We start from the raw sequence: 24,880 nt of genomic DNA on the forward strand, positions 1-24,880 counted from the left end.
GTTCTGTAGCTTTGGTTCTGCAGTTGGGTCAGTAACAAGGTGGCCTGCAGTAAGTTTTTCCCCCGTGTTCTGATCAGTTAAAACTTATTTCTGAACATATTGATTCTTTGAATTACCAGTTAACTTCTGTGCAAAATAAGGCCTTCTGTGACCTAATGGGTTAAATCGCTAACATGCATTTTAATATCAATGATCCCTCTGTTTTTCCAATGCCGATATGTTCTTCCAGAACCACAGAAGAATGTAATTCAGTGAGATCTGAGGCCAGCCCTCATTTTGGATCACTAACAATGGAAATCCCAGGGACTTGGCTTTCTGGAGAGAGTGAGTGTTCATAGATAACCTATTACTCATGCCTGGCTTTAACCAGCAACCTTGATCCCCAACCCAAGTTTGTGATGGAAAAATATCAAATGAATATCACCCTGCTGCACATGCTTAATTTCTTTCCTCTTTAACACATTCTTGTTTAAAGTACTTCCATTTTGTCATTTTTAAATGGCAAACATTTCAAAGCTGAAGTTCTTCCTTTCTCTAGCTACCATTTCTTTTCATCTACTTGCAATAGATTGTCTCTCAGATCTGCTTTTCTGCTTTCAGTGTAGGTAGCCAGAGTTCTTTTTTTTCTTTTTTTTCCTGGAAACTAACCCACCTTAGAGGGGAAGGAGAAGGACATCAAACACAATTCTGAATGCCTTTTGTTTTCAGAAAGCATCAGGGCCATAAGGTCTTTTGAGCCCTTCAAAGTCATGAAAGTTAATAAACAGATGAGCAGTAATCCTGTTTTGACATAACCATATAGTTAAATAAAAGACAACAGGCTACTGATAGCTAAATATAAGAAAAATAATTTTAACAATAATACCAACAGGTTATACTTACTTGACCTTTAAAAGGTAAAGTTCTAGGGCTAGAGATTAATTTTAGAATGAAGTTGAAGAGATCCAAACAAAAGTTTAAATTGATTAAAGAGCTAAATAATTTATCTTCCTAGCATATGTATATAGCTTGAAGGGGGTAAAGTTTTAGGAGTATACTTATATTTTGACTAGTGGATTACTAAAAATTTTTCCTGTAGGATATATAATTGCTGTATTTCTGGCATTAGTTTTCATTTAGCTTTGCATCCAGAGTTTATAATTTACAGTGTAAATCAGAGGATCATTACTTGTGCTTTAATGTAAAGCTTAAGAAGAATAAATGTTATGTACAGTTTTCCTGAATGAGTATAACTTGGGAAGTAATTCAGAATGGTTATTTTGTCGTGGTTCGGGAAAACGTAAAATGATAGTGGAACCATCAATTCAAGGTATCTCTTCCTGGATTAGGATTACCTTAATTAACCTTAATTAACCCAAAACATGGCCTTCTTCCTGTCTCCAGAATATTCACATTGTTGTGACACAACAACATATTTTGTCAGTAAATCCTAATTTGCACCTTGTCTACCTCATGTGTTAACATGACCTTGGTTTACCTGGCCTTCCAAGCATGACTTTTGCTAGCGTTTAAAACTTAAATAAAATGTCATCTCTGTCAGGAAAACTAACACACTCTAGGTCCATGTTTAAGTACTGTTAACTTCCTTAAATTAAAAATTCTTTTAGGGCTTCCCTGGTGGCGCAGTGGTTGAGAGTCCACCTGCCGATGCAGGGGACATGGGTTCGTGCCCCGGTCTGGGAAGATCCCACATGCCGTGGAGCGGCTAGGCCCGTGAGCCATGGCCGCTGAGCCTACGCATCCGGAGCCTGTGCTCCGCTACATTTTCTTCTCAAGGTAGTACCCACATTTTAAAGAGATTAATTTTTTATCTTCCCAAAGAGTAAATTTCATTTGCTTTTAAGACAGAGATAACGTTATCTCAGGATCAGAGCTCAGATAAATACATTTTTATGACTATCATTTTTAGTAAGCTGCATTGTCCTGTGACTTGTAAAAGGACATTTTGAAGTTGGTAAGATGCCACCTACTACCTGGTGCAGTGGTATAGGCTGGCCAAGTGGTCAGAAAGTTAGTTTGGGACTACTACCCAAAGTGATCCTGTGAACATTCTTTACTGCAATGATGTAGCCTTGTACTAAAAATACCACCTCGGCCTTGTTACATATGCTCACTTCAGTGGAACTTCTGTGTACTTGGAAAATCACACCTGCTGTTTGATTTGGTTGATGCAACTATATCCCAATTTAGATAAAATTTGGGTTGTACATATATGATTGATTTGCCTAAAAAGGGATATTTTAGTAACACAATCTTTCTGGTAGAATAACATTTAAAAAAATTTATTTATATTTATTTAATATTTATTTATTTATTTATGTATGCATGCTGTGCCAGGTCTTAGTTGTGACATGCGGGATCTTCGTTATGGCATGCAGACTGTTAGTTGCTGCACGCGGGATCTAGTTAAAACATTTTTAATAGAGTTTATGTTTTAGAAAAGTTTTAGGTTCACAGCAAAAAAATAAAAGAGGAAGAGATCTCCCATATACCTCCTCACCCCTCAATAAAGCTTCCCCTATTATCAACTTCCCCCAACATAGTAGTACATTTGGAATAATCAGTGAGCCTGTGGTGACACGTTATTACCCAAAGTCTGTAGTTTGCATTCGGGTTCACTCTTGGTGCTGTACATTCTATGGGTTTGGACAAATGTAATAAGGTATCTACCTTTATAGTGTCGTATAGAATAGATTTCCTACCCTAAAAATCCTTTGTACCCTGCCAATTCATCCCTCCCTCTCCCCTAACCCCTGACAACCACTGATCTTTTTTTACTGTCACCATAATTTTGCCTTTTCCAGGATGCCATATAGTTGGAACCATACAGTAAATAACCTTTTCAGATTGTCTACTTTCATCTAGTAATATGTATTTAGGTATTCCTCCATGTCTTTTCATGGCTTGGTAACTCATTTCTTTTTAGCACTGAATAATATTCCATCATCTGGATGTATACAGTTTATCCATTAACCTACTAAAGGTGCTTTGTTGCTTATGAATAAAGCTGTTACAAATAAAGTTTATGAATAAAGCTGTTATAAATATCTCATAACACAGGTTACTTCACTCCTAACTACTGTGTGGTTTATTTGCATGTTGTTTTTCTTAGGAAGAGCATTTCTTCTGCAAAGAAAGAGGGTTTTATTTCTTCCTTGATTTGTGGTTTGGTGTCTGACATTAATTTGGGGAAATTATTGGTCGTTATTGCGTCAAATAGTTCCTCTGTTCCTTTCTTTCTTCCCCTGGTATTCCCATTATGCATACATCTTTTGTAACAGTTTTTGGATATTCTGGGGTTTTTTTTTTTTCAGTCTTTTTTCTCTTTGTCTTCCAGTTTTGGAAGTTCCTGTTGACATATTCTCAGGCACACAGATTCTTTCCTTGGTGGTGTGCAGTCTGCTGGTGAGCCATGAAAGGCACTGTTCATTTCTGTTGTGGTGTTTTTGATCTCTGATTTCTTTCTGGTTCTCTCTTAGGATTTCCGTCTCTCTTACATTACACATCTGTTCTTACAGGTTGTCTATTTTTTCCATCAGAGCCCTCAGCATAGTGGTCATGGTGGTTTTAAATTCCTGGTCTGATAATTCCAACATCTTTGCCAGGTCTACCATTCTTTGCTCGCTCTGACTCTTCAAACTGTGTTTTTTGCCCTTTGGTATCCTTGTAATTTTCTTATTGAAAGTTGGGCATGCTGTCGTGGGTCAAGGGAACTTTGGTAAACAGGCCTTTAGTGATGAGTGGTAAGGCTGGGGGAGTGGTGGTGCTCTGTGTGCCTGGTCTCAGCCTTGGAGAGCCTGTGCGCCTGGACTGGGAACCCAGTGGTGCTTCTCAGGCCTTCCCCTCACCTGGGAGGGTGGCTGCAGTGGCCTGAAATGGCCTATTTCCCGTCTCCCAGGTCGGTCAGGCTCTCTTGAAGTAGTTTCTCTTGAGACCAGGCATCGTTAAGGACAGAACGCTCTGACATATTTTGAAATGCTTACTTTTCTTCTCCCCCCTGCTGGAAACAAGGTGGGATTTTTCTCCAGTCGTCACTGTGAGAACCTGGTAGAGCTTCTGAAGGTAAACTCACAAAAAGAGTAAGGTCCCTCTCCTTGACTGGGTCCCCCTGGAGTTTAAGTCTTGTTAATACTTGACAACACTGAGCTTCCAGCACTTGGTCAGTTACAGTTCAGGTTTTCCTCCCCAGCACTGGTCCTGCTGAGGTTTCCACCCTGGGTTTCTGCTCCACTCAGTTGTGATTCTCTGTATCTGCCCCTGTCTCTCCCATTTTTGCATCAGTCACTTACACTGTGACCTCACTTCTATGGTGGATCTAAGAGAGGCTGTTAATTTTAGTTTGTTTCAAGCTTTTTACTTGTTAGGATGGAGTGGTGACTTCTAAGCTCATTCTCTACATGTTGAGCCAGAAAACAGAAGTTAAGAGCTATTCTTTTTAATCAATAATTTTTCTTACATAAATACTGTCTAGGAATTGCTGAAAAGCCAGAACCAAGGGGGTTGGTGCTATTAGACTTTTAGGTGGTGGACCAATGGCTTGGCATTACCTTATGGGCTCAGAGCAAAGCAATGCCAAACTTTTCAATATCCAGATGATCATAAAGTAAATAAGGATGATTAATAGGTTATGTAACTTTTTGAAAAACAAAGATGCTGGTGGGTGACTGGCTGTCCTACAAAATACCACAATTTTAAAATATAAAACAAACAAGACAGGTTCTTAGAAATTTGATAATGATAAAAGTAATTAGTTCCTTAATCAACAAGGACCCACTGTATAGCATAGGGAACTGTACTCAATATTCTGTAATAACCTGTGGGGGAAAATCTGAAAAAGAATGGATATATGTATCAATATAAATGAACCACTTTGTTGTACACCTGAAACTAACACAACATTGTAAATCAATTATACTCCAATATAAAATAAAAATTAAAAAAGTAAATAGTTCTTTTTTTTGAATTTTATTTTATTTATTTTTTTATACAGCAGGTTCTTATTAGTTATCCATTTTATACATATTAGTGTATATATGTCAGTCCCAATCTCCCAATTCATCACACCCCCCCAGCCTCTTTCCCCCTTTGGTGTCCATACTTCTTTAGTACAGTAACTCTTTGGTAAGTGGATATATGTCATTCCAAAGCTAATTTTGTTAACTAGAAGGAATGAAACTTGTTTTTTCAATTATAGGATAACGTTAAGCATAAAGACCATATTGACCATCAGAAGGATAAAGTCGCCTTGACTCTGGCTCGTCTAGCCCGCCATGTTGAAGTCGAGAAACAGCAGAAAGAAGAGAAGAATAGAGCATTCAGGGTATGTGGCTGTTTTAAGTGATATTTTACCAGATTATAGAGTTGTTTATAAGAAAGTTAAAGAGGTGCTTGTATAATCAAAAATGTATAATTGGATCCAAGTTCAGCATGAAGTCTACATAGCTCACTGAGTTAGTAGTAATTCATGACGGCCTTTTACATTTGTTTTGTTGGATTCTGCTCATATATGTATACAGACAAAAAAGAAAAAATAGAATTAAGTGGACTTTATTTTTGGGAATTAAAAATCATGGGATTCCTTAAGCTGGTGAGCAGTTAAGGGTTTCTAGTTACTTTATCACAGTTTATCAGGGCTTCTGTAGATAGAAGCTGTTGAAAGGTTATTTTCTACCAAGTACAGCCAGACCACTTTCACTTCAGCCTCTCCCTTCAGATTATTGAATTAGTGTGGTAGAAGAGCTACTATGTGGAAACTGAAGCCTAATTTAGACTCTTGCATGATATAAACGTTTTAAAACCTTGACTTGCTTTATTTTTTTTAAGATTTTTTTTTGATGTGGACCATTTTTAAAGTCTTTACTGAATTTGTGATAATATTTCTTCTGTTTTATGTTTTGGTTTTTTGGCCGCGAGGCATGTAAGATCTTAGCTCCTCAATCAGGGATTGAACCCTCACCCCCTGCATTGGAAGGCGAAGTCAAACCACTGGACCGCCAGGGAAGTCCCTTGACTTGCTTTAGAAGGCACCAAATGGAATTACCTTAAAGAACTTCCCCAATATTGCCAAATGTCTGTTAGGAGTAGAATGTTGGCAAGTTGGGTAAAAAAAAATCCTACTGGGAGTTTAAAAATGGAAATAGAAATCATGGCATACTTGTACCTTGTATGTTTTTGATTCCTTGTTCCATTGCTTATTATAAAGGGATTTATATATTTCTGTTGCCTCTATTTTAGTATCTCCTAATCTAATGTAGAATACATTAGTCTTCTTTAAATTTAGAAGTAGCTTTGTTTGGGGACTTTAACTTTATAATGTAATACCAGTTAAATTAGAGCATAGTATTCTAATTGTATGTTTAAAATGCTTAATACATTAGTGATACTGTTTTTTTTCTATAAATTTATTTTATTTTTGGTTGCTTTGGGTCTTCGTTGCTGCACACGGGCTTTCTCTACTTGTGGTGAGTGGGGTCTACTCTTTCGTTGCGGTGCGTGAGCTTCTCATTGCGGTGGCTTCTCTTGTTGCGGAACACAGGTTCTAGGCACACAGGCTTCAGTAGTTGTGGCACACGGGCTCAGTAGTTGTGGCTTGCGGGCTGTAGAGCGCAGGCTCAGTAGTTGTGGAGCACGGGCTTAGTTGCTCCGCGGCATGTGGGATCCTCCTGGACCAGGGCTTGAACCTGTGTCCCCTGCATTGGCAGGTGGATTCTTAACCACTGCACCACCAGGGAAGCCTAAATTAGTGATACTTTTTAAAAAAATGGATTCTTTCTTTCCTGGTAGAGACACTATTCAATTTTTTTTTTTTAAATTTTTACTGGAGTGTAGTTGATTTACAGTGTTAGTTTCGTTATGATCAAATCTTTTTTTTTTTTTTTTTGAGCAGAATTGCTTTACAATGTGTTAATTTCTGCTGTACGATGAAGTGAATCAGCTATGTGTATACCTGTTTCCCCTCCCTCTCGGACCTCCCTCCCACCCACCCATTTAGGTCATCACAGAGTACCCAGAGGAACTCGATGTGCTATACAGCAGGTTAACACTAGCTATGTATTTTACACATGGTAGTATATTTATGTCAAACCTAATCTCTCAGTTCGTCCCACCCTCCTGTTCCCCTCACTGTGTCCACAAGTCCGTTCTCTACATCTCTATTCCTGCCCTAAAAATAGGTTCCTCTGTACCATTTTTAGATTCCACGTAATATGTGTTAATATACGGTATTTGTTTTTCTCTTTCTGGCTTACTTCACTCTGTATGACAGACTCTAGGTCCATCCACATCTCTAAAAATGACCCAATTTTGTTCCTTTTTATGGCTGAGTACTATTCCATCGTATATGCATACCACAACTTCTTTATTCATTCATCTGTCATTGGACATTTAGGTTGTTTCCATGTTCTGACGATTGTAAATAGTGCTGCAATGAACATTGGAGTACCTGTGTCTTTTTGAATTATGGTTTTCTCAGGGTATATGCCCAGTAGTGGGATTGCTGGATCATATGGTAATTCTATTTTTAGTTTTTTTACAGAACCTCCATGCTATTCTCCATAGTGGCTGTATAAATTTACATTCCCACCAACAGTGCAAAAGGGTTCACTTTTCTACACACCCTCTCCAACATTTATTGTTTGTAGATTTTTTGATGTTGGCCGTTCTGACCCTTATGAGATGATACCTCATTGTAGTTTTGATTTGCATTTCTCTAATAATTAGTGATGTTGAGCCTCTTTGCCTATCCTAATCCCTCATGTGCCTCTTTGCCATCTGTATGTCTTTGGTGAAATGTGTATTTAGGTATTCTGCCCATTTTTTCATTGGGTTGTTTGCTTTTTTAATATTGAGCTGTATGAGCTGTTTATATATTTTGGAGATTAATCCTTTGTCCGTTGCTTCATTTGCAAATATTTTCTCCCATTCTGAGGGTTGTCTTTTCGTCTTGTTTTTGGTTTCCTTTGCTGTGCAGAAGCTTTTAAGTTTAATTAGGTCACATTTTTATTTTTGGTTTTATTTTCATTACTCTAGGAGGTGAGTCAAAAAAGATCTTGCTGTGGTTTATGTCAAAGAGTGTTTTTCCTATGTTTTTCTCTAAGAGTTTTATAGTGTCTGGTCTTACATTTAGGTATTTAATCCATTTTGAGTTTATTTTTGTATATGGTGTTCGGTATTGTTCTAATTTCATTCTTTTACATGTAGCTGTCCAGTTTTCCCAGCCCCACTTATTGAAGAGGCTGTCTTTTCACCATTGTATTGTTCTTGCCTCCTTTGTCATAAATTAGGTGACCATATTGTGCATGGGTTTATCTCTGGGCTTTGTATCCTGTTCCATTGATCTGTATTTCTGTTTTTTTGCCAGTACCATAATGTCTTGATTACTGTAGCTTTGTAGTATAGTTTGAAGCCAGGGAGCCTGATTCCTCTAGCCCTGTTTTTCTTTCTCAAGATTGCTTTGGCTATTTGGGGTCTTTTGTGTTTCCATACGAATTGTAAAATATTTTGTTCTAATTCTGTGAAGAATGCCATTGGTAGTTTGCACTGAATCCAGTTGGGATTGCACTGAATCTGTAGATTGCTAAGGGTAGTATAGTCATTTTCACAATATTGATTCTTCCAATCCAAGAACATGGTATATTTCTCCATCTGTTTATGTCATCTTTGATTTCTTTCATCAGTGTTTTATAGTTTTCTGAGTATAGGTCTTTTGCCTCCGTAGGTAAGTTTATTCTTAGGTATTTTATTCTTTTTGTTGCTATGGTAAATGGGATTGTTTCCTTAATTTCTCTTTCTGATTTTTTGTTAGCGTATAGTAATGCAAGAGATTTCTGTGCATTAATTTTGTATCCTGCAACCTTACCAAATTCATTGATTAGTTCTAGTAATTTTCTGGTGGCATCTTTAGGATTTTCTATGTATAGTATCATGTCATTTGTAAACAGTGACAGTTTTACTTCTTTTTTTCCAATTTGTATTCCTTTTATTTCTTTTCCTTCTCTTATTGCCATGGCTAGGAATTCCAAAACTATGTTGAATAGAGTGGCAGGAGTGGACATCCTTGTCTTGTTCCTGATCTTAGTGGAAATGCTTTCAGTTTTTCACCATTGAGAATGATGTTTGCTGTGGGTTTGTCATATATGACCTTTATTATGTTGGGGTAGGTTCCCTCTATGCCCATTTTCTGGAGAGTTTTTATCATAAATTGGTGTTGAATTTTGTCAAAAGCTTTTTCTGCATCTGTTGAGATGATCATATGGTTTTTATTCCTTAATTTGTTAATATGGTGTATCACATTGATTGATTTGCATATATCGATGAATCCTTGCATTCCTGGGATAAATCCTACTTGATCATGGTGTATGATCCTTTTAGTGTGCTGTTGGATTCTGTTTATAGTATTTTGTTGGGGATTTTTGCATCTATGTTCATCAGTGATATTGGTCTGTAATTTTCTTTTTTTGTGACATCTTTGTCTGGTTTTGGTATCAGGGTGATGGTGGCCTTGTAGAACGAATTTGGGAGTGTTTGTTCCTCTGCGGTTTTTTGGAGGAGTTTGAGAAGGATCGGTGTTAGCTCTTCGCTAAATATTTGATAGAATTTGCCTGTGAAGCCATCTGGTCCTGGACCTTTAGTTTTATCCCTTTTATTCTGAGCTATGTGGATGAAAGGCTCTTGGAGCTGCAGCCTGGAGTCAGTGCTGTGCCTCTGAGGTGGGAGAGCCAACTTCAGGACACTGGCCCACAAGGGACTTCCTAGCTCCATGTAGTATCAAATGGCAAAAATCTCCCAGAGATGATTTCTCCTCTTTTGTTTCTAATTTTATTGATTTGTGTCCTCCCCCCACTTTTTCTTTTTTTGATGAGTCTGGGTAAAGTTTTATCAATTTTGTTTATCTTCTCAAAGAACTAACTTTTAGTTTTGTTATTCTTTGCTACTGTTTTCTTCATTTCTATTTCATTTATTTCTGCTCTGATCTTCATGATTTCTTTCCTTCTACTGATTTTGGGTTTTCTTCATTCTTCTTTCTTTAGTTGCTTTAGGTGTAGGGTTAGATCGTTTGAGATTTTTCTTCTTTCTTGAGGTGAGCTTGAATTGCTATAATTTCCCTTGTAGAACTGCTTTTGCTGCATCCCATAGGTTTTGGGCCTCTGAATCTGAACTACTGGGCTAACAGAGGACCTCAGATCCCAGGGAATATTCATCAGAGTGAGGTCTCCCAGAGGTTCTCATCTCAGCACGAAGACCCAGCTCTACCCAACAGCCTGCAAACTCCAGTGCTGGAAGCCTCAGGCCAAACAACTAGTAAGACAGGAACACACTCCCACCATCAAAAAAAAAAAAAAAAAAAAAAAAGAAGAGAGATGATAAAAAACATGTGTCACACATTATTAAAGAGCAAGTAAAAACCTGCAAGACCAAATAACTGAAGAGGAAATAGGCAACCTACCTGAAAAAGAACTCAGTGTAATGATAGTAATAGTAAAGATTATCCGGAATCTTGGAAATAGAATGGAGGCACGGATTGAGAAAATGCAAGAAATGTAAGAACTACAGATGAAACAAGCAATGATGAACAATGCAATAAATGAAACAAAAATACTCTAGAAAGGATCAGTAGCAGAATAACTGAGGCAGAAGAATGAATAAGTGAGCTGGAAGGTAGAATGGTGCAAATAACTGCCAAGGAGCAGAAGAAAACAAAAAGAATGAAAAGAATTGAAGGCAATCTCAGAGAGACGTCTGGGACAACACTAAACACATCAACATTCAGATTATAGAGGTCCCACAAGAAGAAGAGAAAAAGAAAGGGTCTGAGAAAATATTCAAAGAGATTATAGTGAAAAAATTCCCTAAACATGGGAAAGGAAATAGTCACCCAAGTCCAGGAAGTGCAGAGTCCCATACAGGGTAAACCCTAGTAGAAACACACCAAGACACATATTAATCAAACTAACAAAAATTAAATTCAAAGAAAAAATATTAAAAGCAGCAAGGGAAAAGCAAAGAATAACATACAAAGGAATCCCCATAAGAATATCAGCTGATTTTTCAGCAGAAACTCTGCAGGCCAGAAGGAAGTGGCAGGATATACTTGAAGTGATGAAAGAAAAAGACCTACAACCAAGATTACTTTACCAGCAAGGATATCATTCAGATCCAATAGAGAAATCAAAAGCTTTACAGACTAGCAAAAGGAAGAGAATTCAGCACCACCAAACCAGCTTTACAACAAGTGCCAAAGGAACTTCTGTAGGCAGGAAGCACAAGAAAAGAAAAAGACCCACAAAACCAAACCCAAAACAATTAAGAAAATGGTAATAGGAACATACATATCGATAATAACCTTGAATGTAAATGGATTAAATGCTCCCACCAAAAGACACAGACTGGCTGAATGTATACAAAAACAAGACCCATATATATGCTGTCTACAAGAGACCCACTTCAGACCTAGGAACATATACAGACTGAAAGTGAAGGAGTGGAAAAAGATATTCCACGCAAATGGAAATCAAAAGAAAGCTGGAGTAGCAATACTCGTATCAGATAAAGTAGACTTTAAAATAAAGACTGTTACAAGAGATAAGGAAGGACACTACATAATCATCAAGGGATCAGTCCAAGAAGAAGATATAACAATTATCAATATTTATGCACCCAACATAGGAGCACCTCAACACATAAGGCAAATGCTAACAGCCATAAAAGGGGAAATCAACAGTAACACAATAATAGTAGGGGACTTTAACACCCCACTTACACCAATGGACAGATCATCCAAACAGGAAATAAATAAGGAAACACAAGCTTTAAATGACACAGTAGACAAGATAGATTCAATTGTTATTTATAGGACATTCCACCTGACAGTGGTGGAATACACTTGCTTCTCAAGTGCACACAGAACATTCTCCAGGATAGATAACATCTTAGGTCACAAATCAAGCCTTGGAAAATTTAAGAAAGTTGAAATTGTATCAAGCATCTTTTCTGACCACAACGCTATGAGATTGGAAATTAATTACAGAAAAATAAACTGTAAAAAAACACAAATACATAGAGGCCAAACATTGCACTACTAAATAACCAAGAGATCACTGAAGAAATCAAAGAAGAAATAAAAAAAAAGCATAGAAACAGATGACAACAAAAACACTATTCAATTTTAAGGAAGATCCTTTCCCCAGACTATGTTAAGTGTGTTATTTATGGGTCATGGGCAAAGTCTCTTTGAGAGAGGAGTGGTTTGCAAGTTGTCCCCCTTTTCTGCCCATTTCCTCAGTATGCTAACTTCTTTTCCCAGGTCAGATGTTACAGATGTGTTAACACCACATAGGTAATAAAGCATTTGAGATGAGTTCAGAATCTGTTATCACTATGACAAGTAGGGTTTTTCTCAAGGGTAGTTTCAGCTTTTACCCATGTAAATGTTTATTCATTGTATTAAAGACTTTAGCATTTGAGAAAGTTTTTTTAAACTTTGAAATTCTTGTTTATCAATTGTAAAGAATAAATTTATCTAGATTTCATTCTTTCCTAAGAAAGAAACTGACTCACACAGATACTTTAGCTCATTTTTTGCTATTCATTCATGACTTTTTTTTCTTGTTTGATTCTCCTTATGTATAACTTGTTTTTTAAAACTAGATGAAAGAAAACAATAAGAAAACAAAACTACCCGAAAGGAAGATAATGAAACTAAAGTAAAACTAATTCTTGCAGAATTTTAGTAGGTGTTAACTGTGACTAAAAATATGGTAGAAAACGTTTTCCAGCTCTTCTAGGCCTTTGTGAATTGTTGGTGTCTCACTGTTAAAGTGGATTGTCCATCTTTTGTGATGGAAAGGTTTTAAAGAAAATCTGTTAAAATCTTCACTGGATAAATCACTTTCAGAGATAATGTGTTGTGCTTGACTAGTTGATCAGTTACCAGCTTTGCTTGTTGATATTCCAGGATTTAAGACGACTTGCATGAAGGGATGTACCCCTAACGTGTGTGGAAATAGCTGGGTGACAGGAAAAGGGTGACTAATTTGGGGGTGATTTTAGCCAGCAAATGTTTTTTGATCATTGACTATGTATGGCCACGGAGTTCAAATTCTATTGTAAGAAATGCCAGAGAACTTTCTTTTTAAAAAGCCTGCTTATTTTTAATTACTGACAGTAGTTTAAAATAAGTAGGCTATTGGCTGGCATATAGTAATATTTAATCTCAATTATATTTATTTAATTTAAGGTGTTTTTTAAAAAAGATTTTTGTAAGGAACGCTTCTGATAGATGGTTTAATTTTGTACGTAAGAAAATGTCTTTATAGTCTACCAGAGGCTTGCCATATTACTTTCTTTGGATAAACTAATTTTGTTTACCATGGCATGTTATCCAGAGCACTGATCCTATAGGATACACTTTGAGAAAAAAGAAAGTAATTTGGTGACTTATCAAGTTGGGATACTGTGTGTTCACTGTAAGGAAAATCACATGTGTGTTAGCACTTCAAAGTTTTAGAAGTCCTACACAGAAGGGACCTTTTGAACTCTGTTTTGAAACCAATGGTTCTATACTTAATTTGATTACAGAGAATTAAAAAAAATGTATATAATGCATATTAACATCTTTGGAAAATTAGTATTCTATGGCCATACTTAGAGCAAAGTTGTGTAGAAGATTTTTTTCAGAGTAAAATCTTGAATCTCCCTGTCCCCCTACTTACCCTTGCTGATAGAAGATCCTGTTATAGTGATAAGTAGGTCATTCAATATTCTGGTCTATTTCTTGCAGCATTTGTGGATTTGTGATTTCTTTTTAACAACCTTTTTGAGACACAGTATGTTGTACAGTAAGTCCCCTACTTATGAACGAGTTCTATTCTGAGAGCGTGTTCATAAGTCCAATTTGTTTGTAAGTCCAACAAAGTTAGCCTACATACCCAACTAACACAGTCGGCTATATAGTACTGTACTGTAATAGGTTTATAATACTTTTCACACAAATAATATGTAAGAAACAAACAAACACAAAATATAAAGAAAACATTTAAAATCTTATAGTACAGCACCTTGAAAAGTACAACAGCTGGCATACAGGGGCTGGCATCGAGTGAACAGGCAAGAAGAGTTACTGACTGGAGGAGATCCTGGGCTTGAAATACAGATACTGTACTACCGTACTCTATACAATACTGTACAGTAAAGTACACAAAATCACAACCAGTTGTAGAGTATGCACGCATGTGACAATGTACGCCAGACACGGGAACTAACTTACTTGACTGGACATGCAAACACACATTCGTATCTTTGAAAGCTCTCATCTTGAAGGTTCGTGTGTAGGGGACTTACTGTACTGGTTAAGTGAATGGATTCTAGAATCAGGTTGGAGAATGAGAGTTTAAATCCTGGCATTGTTATTTATCCTTGTGCAATTTACTTGACCTTCATGTGCCTGTTTTCCCATCATAAAATGGGAACAATAATAGTACCAATCTCATAGAGTTATTGTGAGAATTAGATCTAAGATGCTTTTAGACAATGCCTGGCACGTGGTAAGTGGTTAATAAGTGTTACTCGTTAAATACAGCATGATTAGAGTATGCAAATAGCTTTATCAATAACATAACTAGAAAGATTTAGAGACTGTAACAGTCTAAAGCATCTAGTTTAGTGGTTGGCACTGGCCCACTGCCTGTTTTTTTTTTTTTTTTTGTGGTACACGGGCCTCTCACTGTTGTGGCCTCTCCCGTTGCGGAGCGCAGGCTCAGCGGCCATGGCTCACGGGCCCAGCCGCTCCGCGGCATGTGGGATCTTCCCGGACTGGGGCACGAACCCGTGTCCCCTGCATCGGCAGGCGGACTCTCAACCACTGCGCCACCAGGGAAGCCTGCCTGTTTTTATAAATAAAATTTTATTGGAACATAGCCATGCCCATTTGTTTACATATTATCTATGGCTGCTTTCATGCTGCAGCAGCAGAGTTGAGTAGTTGCAAAAGAGACTATATGGGCTGCAAAGCCTAAAATATTTACACTGTGGTCTTATATGGAAAACGTTTGCCAGCCTTTGATCTAGATGCAATAGATGCTTTATGCTGGCACATTTTAAGTACTAATGTGTGTCTGCTTTTATACTATTCACTGAACAAATATTTAATAGGCTTCTGTATACTTCAGACTATATATGGAAAATTTGAAGGAAAATGTATAAAAGGTTAAAGATGAAAATAATCATTCATATTTCCATTCCAGAGGTAGCCATTGACGTTTATCATATTTATTTTCTGCCTTTTCCCTCTCTGCAGACAGAGTTACATATAGCTTGACATAATCTTTGTTTATATTTGGCCTTATTTGTTTAATACTATTTGGTGACCCACTTGATATCAAAAGTATATTTCTGCTTTAATGAAAAAGTTTTGTTAGTGTTTCTAATGACTTTCATGAAATGTACACACCATAATTTACTTAAATGGTACCCTATTGTTGGAGATTAATTTGTTGCAAACTTTGTGCAAATGTAGATGACATTGGGATCAACATCTTAGAGCATGAACCTTTGGTTTGACTTACCTCTTTAAGATAGAGTTCTAGGTGTGGAGTTACAGGGATAAAGGATGATCAATATTTTCTGATCGCTGTTGTGACAAAATAATTTTCTTAAGGAAACCGGATTAGTAACCGTAGGTTAATTGAGTTTTTTCTTAATATCTTTAGGAAAAAGTAGATTTTCAACATGCTCATGGGTTGCAAGAATTGGAATTTATTCGAGGACATTCTGATACAGAAGCAGCGAGACTGTGTGTGGACCAATGGTTAAAAATGCCAGGTAGGTATTCTTTAGAGATCAGAGTGGAACATAAGATTACCAAGCTTCCCTAAAGCCTTAAAACATTGTGTCTGTTTTATTCAGTTGCTAATAAGTACATAGAGTATTGAAATTTAGTTCAGTAATACTTAACAGAAGACCTACTTTACCAATTGTCTTCCTACTTTGGCAAAAGTGTATTTTGAGTATAAGTAATCCTTGAGCTGATCATTTATTCATTCATATGTCTCCTAGTTATTATCCTCTATGGGAGGGCGTGTAACAGGTTACTTGAGGTCAGGCTTCTCTAAGGAAGTGGAATTTAAGCTGAGATGGAAAGGATTAGCATTTACTTTTTTATTTGTCAGTGCAGCCTGTGTAGATATTTTGTTAAGGAAATGTCCATGTGGGAGGCTTATCAAAAGCAGTGGGTAGCTTCTTCATTGCTAACTCTTTGCAGACCTGAAATTCCTGGAAGAGTCACTGTGCAGTGTTTTCCTCCTACCAGATAATTTGGTAGAATTTTTAAGAGCCACCATGGCAACTTTTCTAGCTTCTCTTGTAGAAGACCCACTGAGCCCTTAAAGGCTTGGGATATCCACAGAAACCTTAGCTGTGGATTCAATCCAGCAGAAAGTTTAATTACAAAAAGTCTTAGAAATATCTATGTATGCAGTGCTCAACTTTGAACCTAGGTATCTTATTCTGTAGTTTTCAGAGGGCTTTTCTTTGAATAGAATCAAATTGCAACTTTTAAAATAATTCCAATAATTTGTAGATATTTTAACACCTGGCCACTCCCTGAAACTGTATTTTCTTCTTATCTCCCAATGTGTTTGTGCCTGGCAAACTCCCACCTTGCCCCATCCTCCATTTTAAATACCCTTTCCTCTTTTTTTCTTCTTAGTTGCCTGTGGGGTTAGCCCTACAGGTAACATTCAATACTAGAGGTTGCTAGGTTTATTTAGTCTGCATAAGTTTGGTTGTTCAGCTGTCTTTGATCCCACAGTGCTTTATTCATTTCTCTCAAATAGTTTCTACCCTGTTATGTTGCATTGATAAGTTTACGTGTCTGTGTCTTTTACCAGATTTATATGCTCCGTGGGGACAGAGACTAAGGCTTATTAATCCGTTTTAGTGTCAGTGCCTAAAAAGAAGGCTCAGCATAGAGATGTCCAATAAGTGTTGGTTGAATATTATACAAGAGTGGGCTGTAGGATTTGCATATGAACACAGAAAAGAAGCCTAGAACTCGGGTACCAAATGTGACTGTCATTCAACTAAAGAAAAGAATTGTTTGGCATTCCAGACCTACTTTAGAAAAAATACTTAGAAATTATGGTCCTTAGCTGCATCAGAATCACCTGGGAGTCTTAAATACACATATCTGGGCCTCACCACTAGAGATAATTCTAGGGCATCAGTAGATTTGGGAAGATTCCTATGTGATTTTGATAGGAAAATGGGCTAGAACTACAAGGCTCAATCTACAAGATCTCTTGTAAAAATCGTTCATCTCATATGAATCTAACACTTTCAAGTCTTGTCTAGAATGATTGCTGGGCCAGTAATATGTCCCTTTAGGCCTAATCCCTGGCCTCCAGATTGTCAGAATATTTTAATTCATTGTAAATTGAATTCATAAGCATCTGTTTATATATTTCTGGGAACAAATGAGTCACTTAGCTGTGTCTTTAGGATTCTTTGCAAGATGTGATATTGTATCAGTATATCACTTCAGGTGACACCTGGTTCATTGGTGGCTGATAAGCTTGTGCCTTGAGTTAAGGTCTTTAGTTATGCTCTTTTTATGTGATTGTTTTATCTTTTTACTTGGTCCCTGCCACTCCATAACACTGAAGTCTGGGGTCTTTTGCTAGCACAGCTGCCTTAGCATTGGGCTATACTTGGTGTGGTGCAGTTCCATACATGGGCTTCAGAGAATGCTGAGATCTTTGAGGAGAGGAGAGCTGGGGAGAATAGAGATGGCATTGTTCTCGTCAATTATAAAAAGTGAGATTCTGCTTCTCAATAGCATTAAGGGACTTGTTCAATCTGTTCCAAAGTATCCAACCATTATAATTCAGTTCTTTGATTAGAAGTAGTTTGAGTACTTTATAATTACTCAAACTGGAAATCCATCTTTTATTTTTTATAGACTTATAGTTAGGCCAGTTTCCACACATTTGATTACTTAGTAATTTAAAAACAACACTGTACTATTTAAGGGAAAGAGCTGTTTAAATCTCTCTGTATTTTGCCTTTCCATAGATAAAGCTTATTTTCTTTCTGGCTTGTTTTCTCCACTTTGATTTTTATCCAGAACCTCTGTTTGGCTAAATAAAGGTTTTAATAGGCAACACCTGGAATGTGGATGGACAGGAAATAAAAATTATTATAATTCTGACTGCATTAAAAAATTAAAGATAAAAAAGTATATTGTTAATGCCTCTTTTAATATGATTAATGCTATGTTAGTCGTTCTTTATTGGTAGAACACATTTATAAGCATTTTGGCAGCATTTAATAGAGGCATTTCCCCCATAAACAGCAGAAAAGCATGGAAACCTTCAACATATATAACCATTTGGGGATCTTAACTAGATGATGTTAAAGGAATAACATTTATTCTAGTTAAATGCTTAGGGGCTTCGTAGAAATTGCCATAAAGATAAATACACAGCTTTTTGTTGTATGAAATATTTAAGGTATTTGAGTGAAACAATTTATAAGAAATAATAATAAAAGATAATAACCAAACTATCTAGAGTATATATTAGAATCCTCCTGGCAGTTTTTACAATTCTTTGTTTATACAGCATAACTCTAAATTTTTCATTGTGTAACATGTATTGGGAGTTTGCCTGGGAAGAAAATTTGGTTAAGTCTAGAAAGTTATGTGACTGTTAAGACCAAGATTATAAAGAAAGAAAAGGGATGAAGAATGGACCAGGATAAAGGGATAATTAAGGCATTCTCCTTGTCTCTCCTCTTCACTCCTTCCCACCCTCCCAGTTACATTGTTTGACATAATATTCATAGAACCCAGATCCTCTATAATATAACTAAACCTTACGATGTGTTTAAGATAGTTAAGAGAGAAAATAAGAATTAGAAGAAAAAATCTTTGCCAACTTGCATAAATGAAAAGAAGGGAGGCAGGAATAGGGGTTCTGTAGAGCAACTGGTTTTCTAATATATTCCATCTTTGATGTTTCCTGGCTATTGAACTTAAGGGAACAGTTTTTTTCCTCAGATAATGTTACTTGGGGATGTTAACGGCTTCCCTTGTCCCAAATAGCTATTTACTTGTAGGTTGTTGTACCTTTTATAAGAAAGTTTGTAAACATCTAATTACAAGTAGGATCACCCAGTTGATGCTGCACATGTTTTTCATTGTTTTTTCATGATTCTGATTACCAGTCCAAAGGACAAGTATCTGAAATAGAAACTTAAGAATTTATATTCCAATGATGCAGGACTCAAAACAGGCACAATTAATTCTGGAACAAAAGGTTCGTTCCGAAGAGGAGGCCAAATACGAGTGTCTGGGAAGCCAATTTCATGTCCCATAATGCACTGTAACAAGCAGTTTGATAATGGGCACCTTCTCTTAGGACATTTGAAAAGGTAAGTGTGATATTCAGAATAGTGGATGCTGAAGATGAAATGAAAGCGTGATGCACCTCTGCCATTGTGATTATAGCTTTATATTCCAAACTCATTGTTCTGTGCTATTATGATATAATTTTTTCTAATGTACATTTCTTAGGCTTCCTAGAATGCTTAAAATCAGATTATTTTAGTGATATTCAATCCTAATATGTCTCATAAAATTCTGACCAGACTTTTTGCATTGATATGCATTTGGATCAGTTTTAGAGAAATGCAGTCCATTAGAAAATCCAGCATTTAGCAAATTTGAAGAGACACAAAGCACTTAACAGATATTTGGGCTAGCCTAAAGAAAGCTAGTATGGCATTACAAAATAAATGCTAAAGGCAAACCAGTGTACCAAAGTTAACAATAAATATTCTATTTATGAAATCCATCTTATTAATTTACTGAATTTTTGAATAGTAGAGCTTGAGAAAGTAAATATCAAGGGAAGGCAATATTAAAAGCATTAAATAGTCTTATCTTCAGTCTCCCCTTCTCATAGTTTAAAGATGGGAATTGAGAGTTTGGACCTCTAAGCCTTCTCTTTTCCAGATGTCTCACCCTACTTACACCTTACCCTACTCTTAGAGCCTTCTGGAGGGGCTTCAGCATTCTACAGATAACTGTATTCTAAGTATTTTTAAAAAGTCTCTGAGGCAGTTTTAAATGACACAAATTTGTTAAATTGTTAAAATGACATTTTAAAAGGATTAAAAGCCATTTTTAGGAAATAGGTGTGAGCCAGAAATCTTGACATGAGATTATTATTCCAGTGGTTCATTTACAATTATTTGTGAGTTTTATGGTAAATAAAACAGGAAGGAACAGATGATGGCTGTACAGTTTTCAAACTGGAAGTTTACCAGTTTGGCAAGACATGCTTAAATCCATTTTATTGGATCTTGAGTACTTTTATGAAACGTAAAGCTGTTGGTCACTGTTTGAAGAGATTGCATGGCATATGGGAACCACTTGATATTTCTTGAATATAAAGAACCTTAATATTTCAGTAGAAAAAGTGTAAAGTCCTGAATGTGTGTGTGTGTGTGTGTGTGTGTGTGTGTCTAGTGTAACAAATGAAGCAACATAGTTCTGCCCCTAGAATGTCAGATTTTCTAATGTTACCTCTCTTTTGCTGAGTAGGTTTGATCACTCTCCATGTGATCCAACAATTACACTGCATGGACCTTTCATCAGTTCTTTTGCTTGTGTAGTATGTTATAAAAATTTCGTTACTCAACAACAATATAGGGATCACCTTTTTGCTAAGGTAAGAGCATATCCTAAGCTAAGAGTAGGTATTCTTTTTCTAGAGAACCGTGGAATGGGATATAGGTATTTTCTTGCTGTTCTTAAGGTTGCATTCGACAGTGATGCACATAAAGATCAAAATTATGATTGTCTATGGGGAATAAAATTACTTGGAACATTAAGTTATCGTGGGCAGGTAACCCTGATAGCTGAAAGCCAGCAGTCTTAAAGAATATCATTTTTATGGAGTTGCTCTATGAAAATAACTTACTTTGTTCAAGATGTTCTGTGAGTTAGTCACATGATAACCAGAACATTATTCTTAAGTGTGCTGCCGTTCACTGCTGGTTGAATTGTTGGAACCACGTAGTAAATAATGATTCCTTTATTAATGCTGGTATTAAGAAGTAGATCTGGTATTTAAAAGGCTGGTATTTAACACTCGCATTAAGTGTTAAATCTCAAGGGATATAAGATTGATTCATGATATTAGCAAATTCAATGTAATGAGGAACTCTGTGATAAGTGTTTCCCACACTTGATATTAGATATCTCACTAGTTAAAATTACAAAATGTTAATTGTGCAATATGTTCACTGTGGAAAAATTTTAAAATACTAACAAAAGGAAAATAAGAAATCACTTTTTAAAAAAATTTATTGAAGTATAGTTGATTTACAATGTTGTGTTAATATCTGCTGTACAGCAAAGTGATTTAGTTATACATATATATACATTCTTTTCCATTGTGGTTTATCATAGGATACTGAATATAGTTCCCTGTGCTATACAATAGGACCTTGTTGTTTATCCATCCTACATATAATAGTTTGCCTCTGCTAACCCCAAACTCCCAGTCCTTTCCTCCTCCATTTCCCCTCCCCCTTGGCAACCACAAGTCTACTGTCTGTGTCTGTGATTCTGTTTCTGTTTTGTAGATGTGTTCATTTGTGTTGTATTTTAGATTCCACATATAAGTGATATCATATGGTATTTTTCTTTCTTTTAAGAAATCGCTCTTAATTTCACTTATAGAGATAAGCATTGTTAACATTTTTATGTATATATTTCTGCTTCTTCTCCCTATGTAAATATTTTTACATAGGATAAAGTATGTAAATTTTTTCATAATTAAGAAAAGCAGTGTGTTGTAAACATAAATGTTTAAATATATGTTGAATCAGTATGTACATTTAAAATCAATGAATGGCATTCTATATGAATATATTATAGTTCATTTAATTTCCTATTAGATGTATTAATTGTTTACATTTTTCTGTTATTAAAAACAATAACACATTAAATATCCTTGTACCTAAAAACCTGTGAGATCCATACATGATGTATTTGCTGAGTAAATATTAGGTTTTGAAGTAGTAAAATGCTAATGTCCAGATAGGGTTTTTCTTTAAACCATGTTTTCAGAATTTGCTAATCTCTAGCCCTATACTTGAAAATTCATGTGGGTAGTAACTTGGATTCTGTAGAGGTTCACACAGAAAATGAAGACTTGCACTCCCAGGTGTCTCTGGTTGAGTTCTGTGGTTGACTGACCCCTGTTCTGGTGCTGGAGAGTGTTCCCAGGATAGATGCGCCTATTGACGCTGAGTTCGTTGTATACTTAGTCATTAGTTTTGGGGAGCCTGTGTCTTGTTCAACCCTGATGAGTCACCGTAGTATGAGAGGAATCCATGTGCTCTAGAATGAATAAGCTGCAATGGTACATCATCAGGTGAAATAGGAGTTCAGAGGAAGGGGAGAGGAGTAGCAGAAGAAGCTGACAGAGCACTGCAGAGGAGAAGTGGTCCTCCAGGCTTGGATTTGGATAGATGGAAAGGACAAGTGGTGTAATCACAGGAAGGTTTGAACAAGAGCCTACACAGAGTAGCAAATATGGGAATAGGTAGCGTGCAGAGAGCAGGTGACATAGCAGGCCTGAGACTTCTGTCCTTAGACGGACTTGCTTGCAAGGTTGGCACTGGGCTGTTGTCTAGGAACTTAGATTTGGCGGGTCCCTACGAATCTCTGATGAGTGGCCCTTTGTGCGTGAACTGTTGGTGCAGACAGTGTGGTTTATGCTGAACACCTAATTTCCTTGTGGAAATTAGGTGTGTCTGTGTGTCTCCGCTGGGAGAGGACCCTTGGAATCTTACACCTGGTTTCCTCTGGACCTTGCCCAGTGTGCTTTTCCCCCTTTGTATCCTTTTGCTATAATAAATCATAGTCATGAGTACAACTGTACACCAAGTCCTGTGAGTCCTAGCCAACCACCAAGCCTGGGGATGGACCTGGGGACTCCCAACACAAGTACAATAGTAACTTGACTATAAAGGCACAAAATTTAAACTTGATATTGGAAAGATACTGGCACTATCACAGGACGTGACATGATGAAAATAATTCTTACATCTTCAGAGCTAGAGGGACTTTAAATTCTAGAACCGAATTCCTTCTCCTTTTTTAGGGACACCAAAGAGATTGAGTGGTATTAGAATGGCACTAGTGTTCAGGGTGGATTCAAAGATGTAGACAAGGAGACCAGTTTAGGTGACTTCAGCAGTAACTTAGCTTTGAGATGAGAAAAGGGTTTACTTAGGTAATGACATTTAAAATAAAGACCTTAAAGTGGATCCAAAAGACACATTAAAGAAAGAAATGATAGGGCTGTCTAGTGCCCTGACACAGGTTTGGGGAGAGAAAGGAAAAGGGTGCAACTACATTCCATAGTTTTTTAGTGTTTGCAGTGGGTCACTAGTATTCCACCTTTTTCAGAACTGGAGTTCTTTCAGGGCATGTTTTTCTATTCCATGCTGTAAGCATATTCATCTTTTTTCTTCAATAAATCTGAATAGATATTTTAACCTTAAAATTAATTAATACTCTCATTTGTGTTTTCCCAAATTTCATTAATTTGTTTCCTTTTTTATCTGGGAATCACTCATCCTATGCTGTTTTGCCCTCCCTTTTGCCGTCTCTCCGGGAAGTAAATTTATGATATTCAGCCTTCTGGGAAGCAATCTGGTAAAACAGAGCAAAGGCTTTGGTGTCAGACAGACCTGGATTCCAGTTACTTTTATTAGCTATGTGTTCTCACCAAGTTACAGCACATCTGTGAGCTTGGTTCTTCATCTCTAAAGTGGAATTGTTATACTTACATACAAGATTGTTGAGAGAAAACATAATACAATATAAAGCACTTACGGCCTGACATATAGTTTTTAATAAAAGCTCCTATTGCTTATTCTTTGGAGTGTCTGTCACAAGGACTCGGAAGGAACCAGTCATTACGTATCTTAAATGAGCCAGAAGAGGTCGCTAGAAGATTGCGTGCCTGTGAATTCTGTTTCATAAAGATGATGTTCTTCAATGAAATTGTGAAACTGTCCACAATTTGCATTGTTTGCCTTGCTGCCCTTCTGTTTTCTTTTTATCTCCAGTTTCTTCTGTCTAGACTCATGCCTCTCAAACTTTAAAGTGCACACAAATCACTTGGGAATCTTGTTAAAGTGCAGGTTCTGACTCAGTAGATCTGATGTGGGGCCTTAGATTCAAGATTTCTAACAAGCTTCTAGGTGATGGCAGTGCTGCTGGTCTTTGAGTCATACTTTGAGTAGCAAGTGTCTAGTGTTTTCTGACATTCAAGCTATCCAGGGACTTACCTTGTGGTCCAGCGGTTAAGACTCCGTGCTTCCACTGCAGGGGGCATGGGTTCAATCCCTAGTCAGATCGCACATGCCTCGCAGGATGGCCAAAAAAAAAAAAAAAGACTATCCAGTGGGTCTGTCACTGCGTAACTTCCTGCTTTTCTCCCTTTTGGTGCTGGTGGGGATGGTGGAGGATGTATCGTAAGCCCCAGGGTGCCTTAGTGTCGCTTGTCGGTCGGTGGGCATTACAACTCTCTCTCATTCTGTTCCTAGGGCCATTCTGTCATCGAAGGTGACTCTTCCCCCTCCCCAGCCCGAGGCAACTAGTACACTACTTTCTGTCTCTGTGGTTTTTGCCTTTTCCAGACATTTCATTAAATGGAATCCTACAATATGTGGCCTTCTGTGACAAGATTCTTTCACTTACCATGATGTTTTCAAGGCTTATCCATGTTGTGACATATGTCAGTACTTCATCCTTTTTATTGCCAAGTAATATTCCATTGTATGGACATATGCCACTTTCTTT

At 36.9% G+C, this 24,880-nt stretch overlaps 1 protein-coding gene across 1 annotated transcript in view; it reads left to right on the forward strand.

The window, feature by feature from the left end:
- The first annotated feature begins 5,307 nt into the window (after window positions 1–5,307).
- LOC112406042 (E3 SUMO-protein ligase ZNF451-like) overlaps window positions 5,308–24,880 on the forward strand; it is a 57,902-nt gene continuing 38,329 nt past the window's right edge. Inside the window, exons 1-4 of the mRNA XM_024754686.1 lie at window positions 5,308–5,320; window positions 15,705–15,816; window positions 19,275–19,425; window positions 20,600–20,726. Of these exons, the coding sequence (XP_024610454.1) occupies window positions 15,810–15,816; window positions 19,275–19,425; window positions 20,600–20,726 (285 nt within the window). The 5' untranslated portion in view covers window positions 5,308–5,320; window positions 15,705–15,809. The remainder of the gene's footprint in view (window positions 5,321–15,704; window positions 15,817–19,274; window positions 19,426–20,599; window positions 20,727–24,880) is intronic.

This window comes from Neophocaena asiaeorientalis, unplaced genomic scaffold, assembly GCF_003031525.2.
Source record: "Neophocaena asiaeorientalis asiaeorientalis breed wild unplaced genomic scaffold, Neophocaena_asiaeorientalis_V1.1 scaffold319, whole genome shotgun sequence".
Lineage (NCBI taxonomy): Eukaryota > Metazoa > Chordata > Mammalia > Artiodactyla > Phocoenidae > Neophocaena > Neophocaena asiaeorientalis.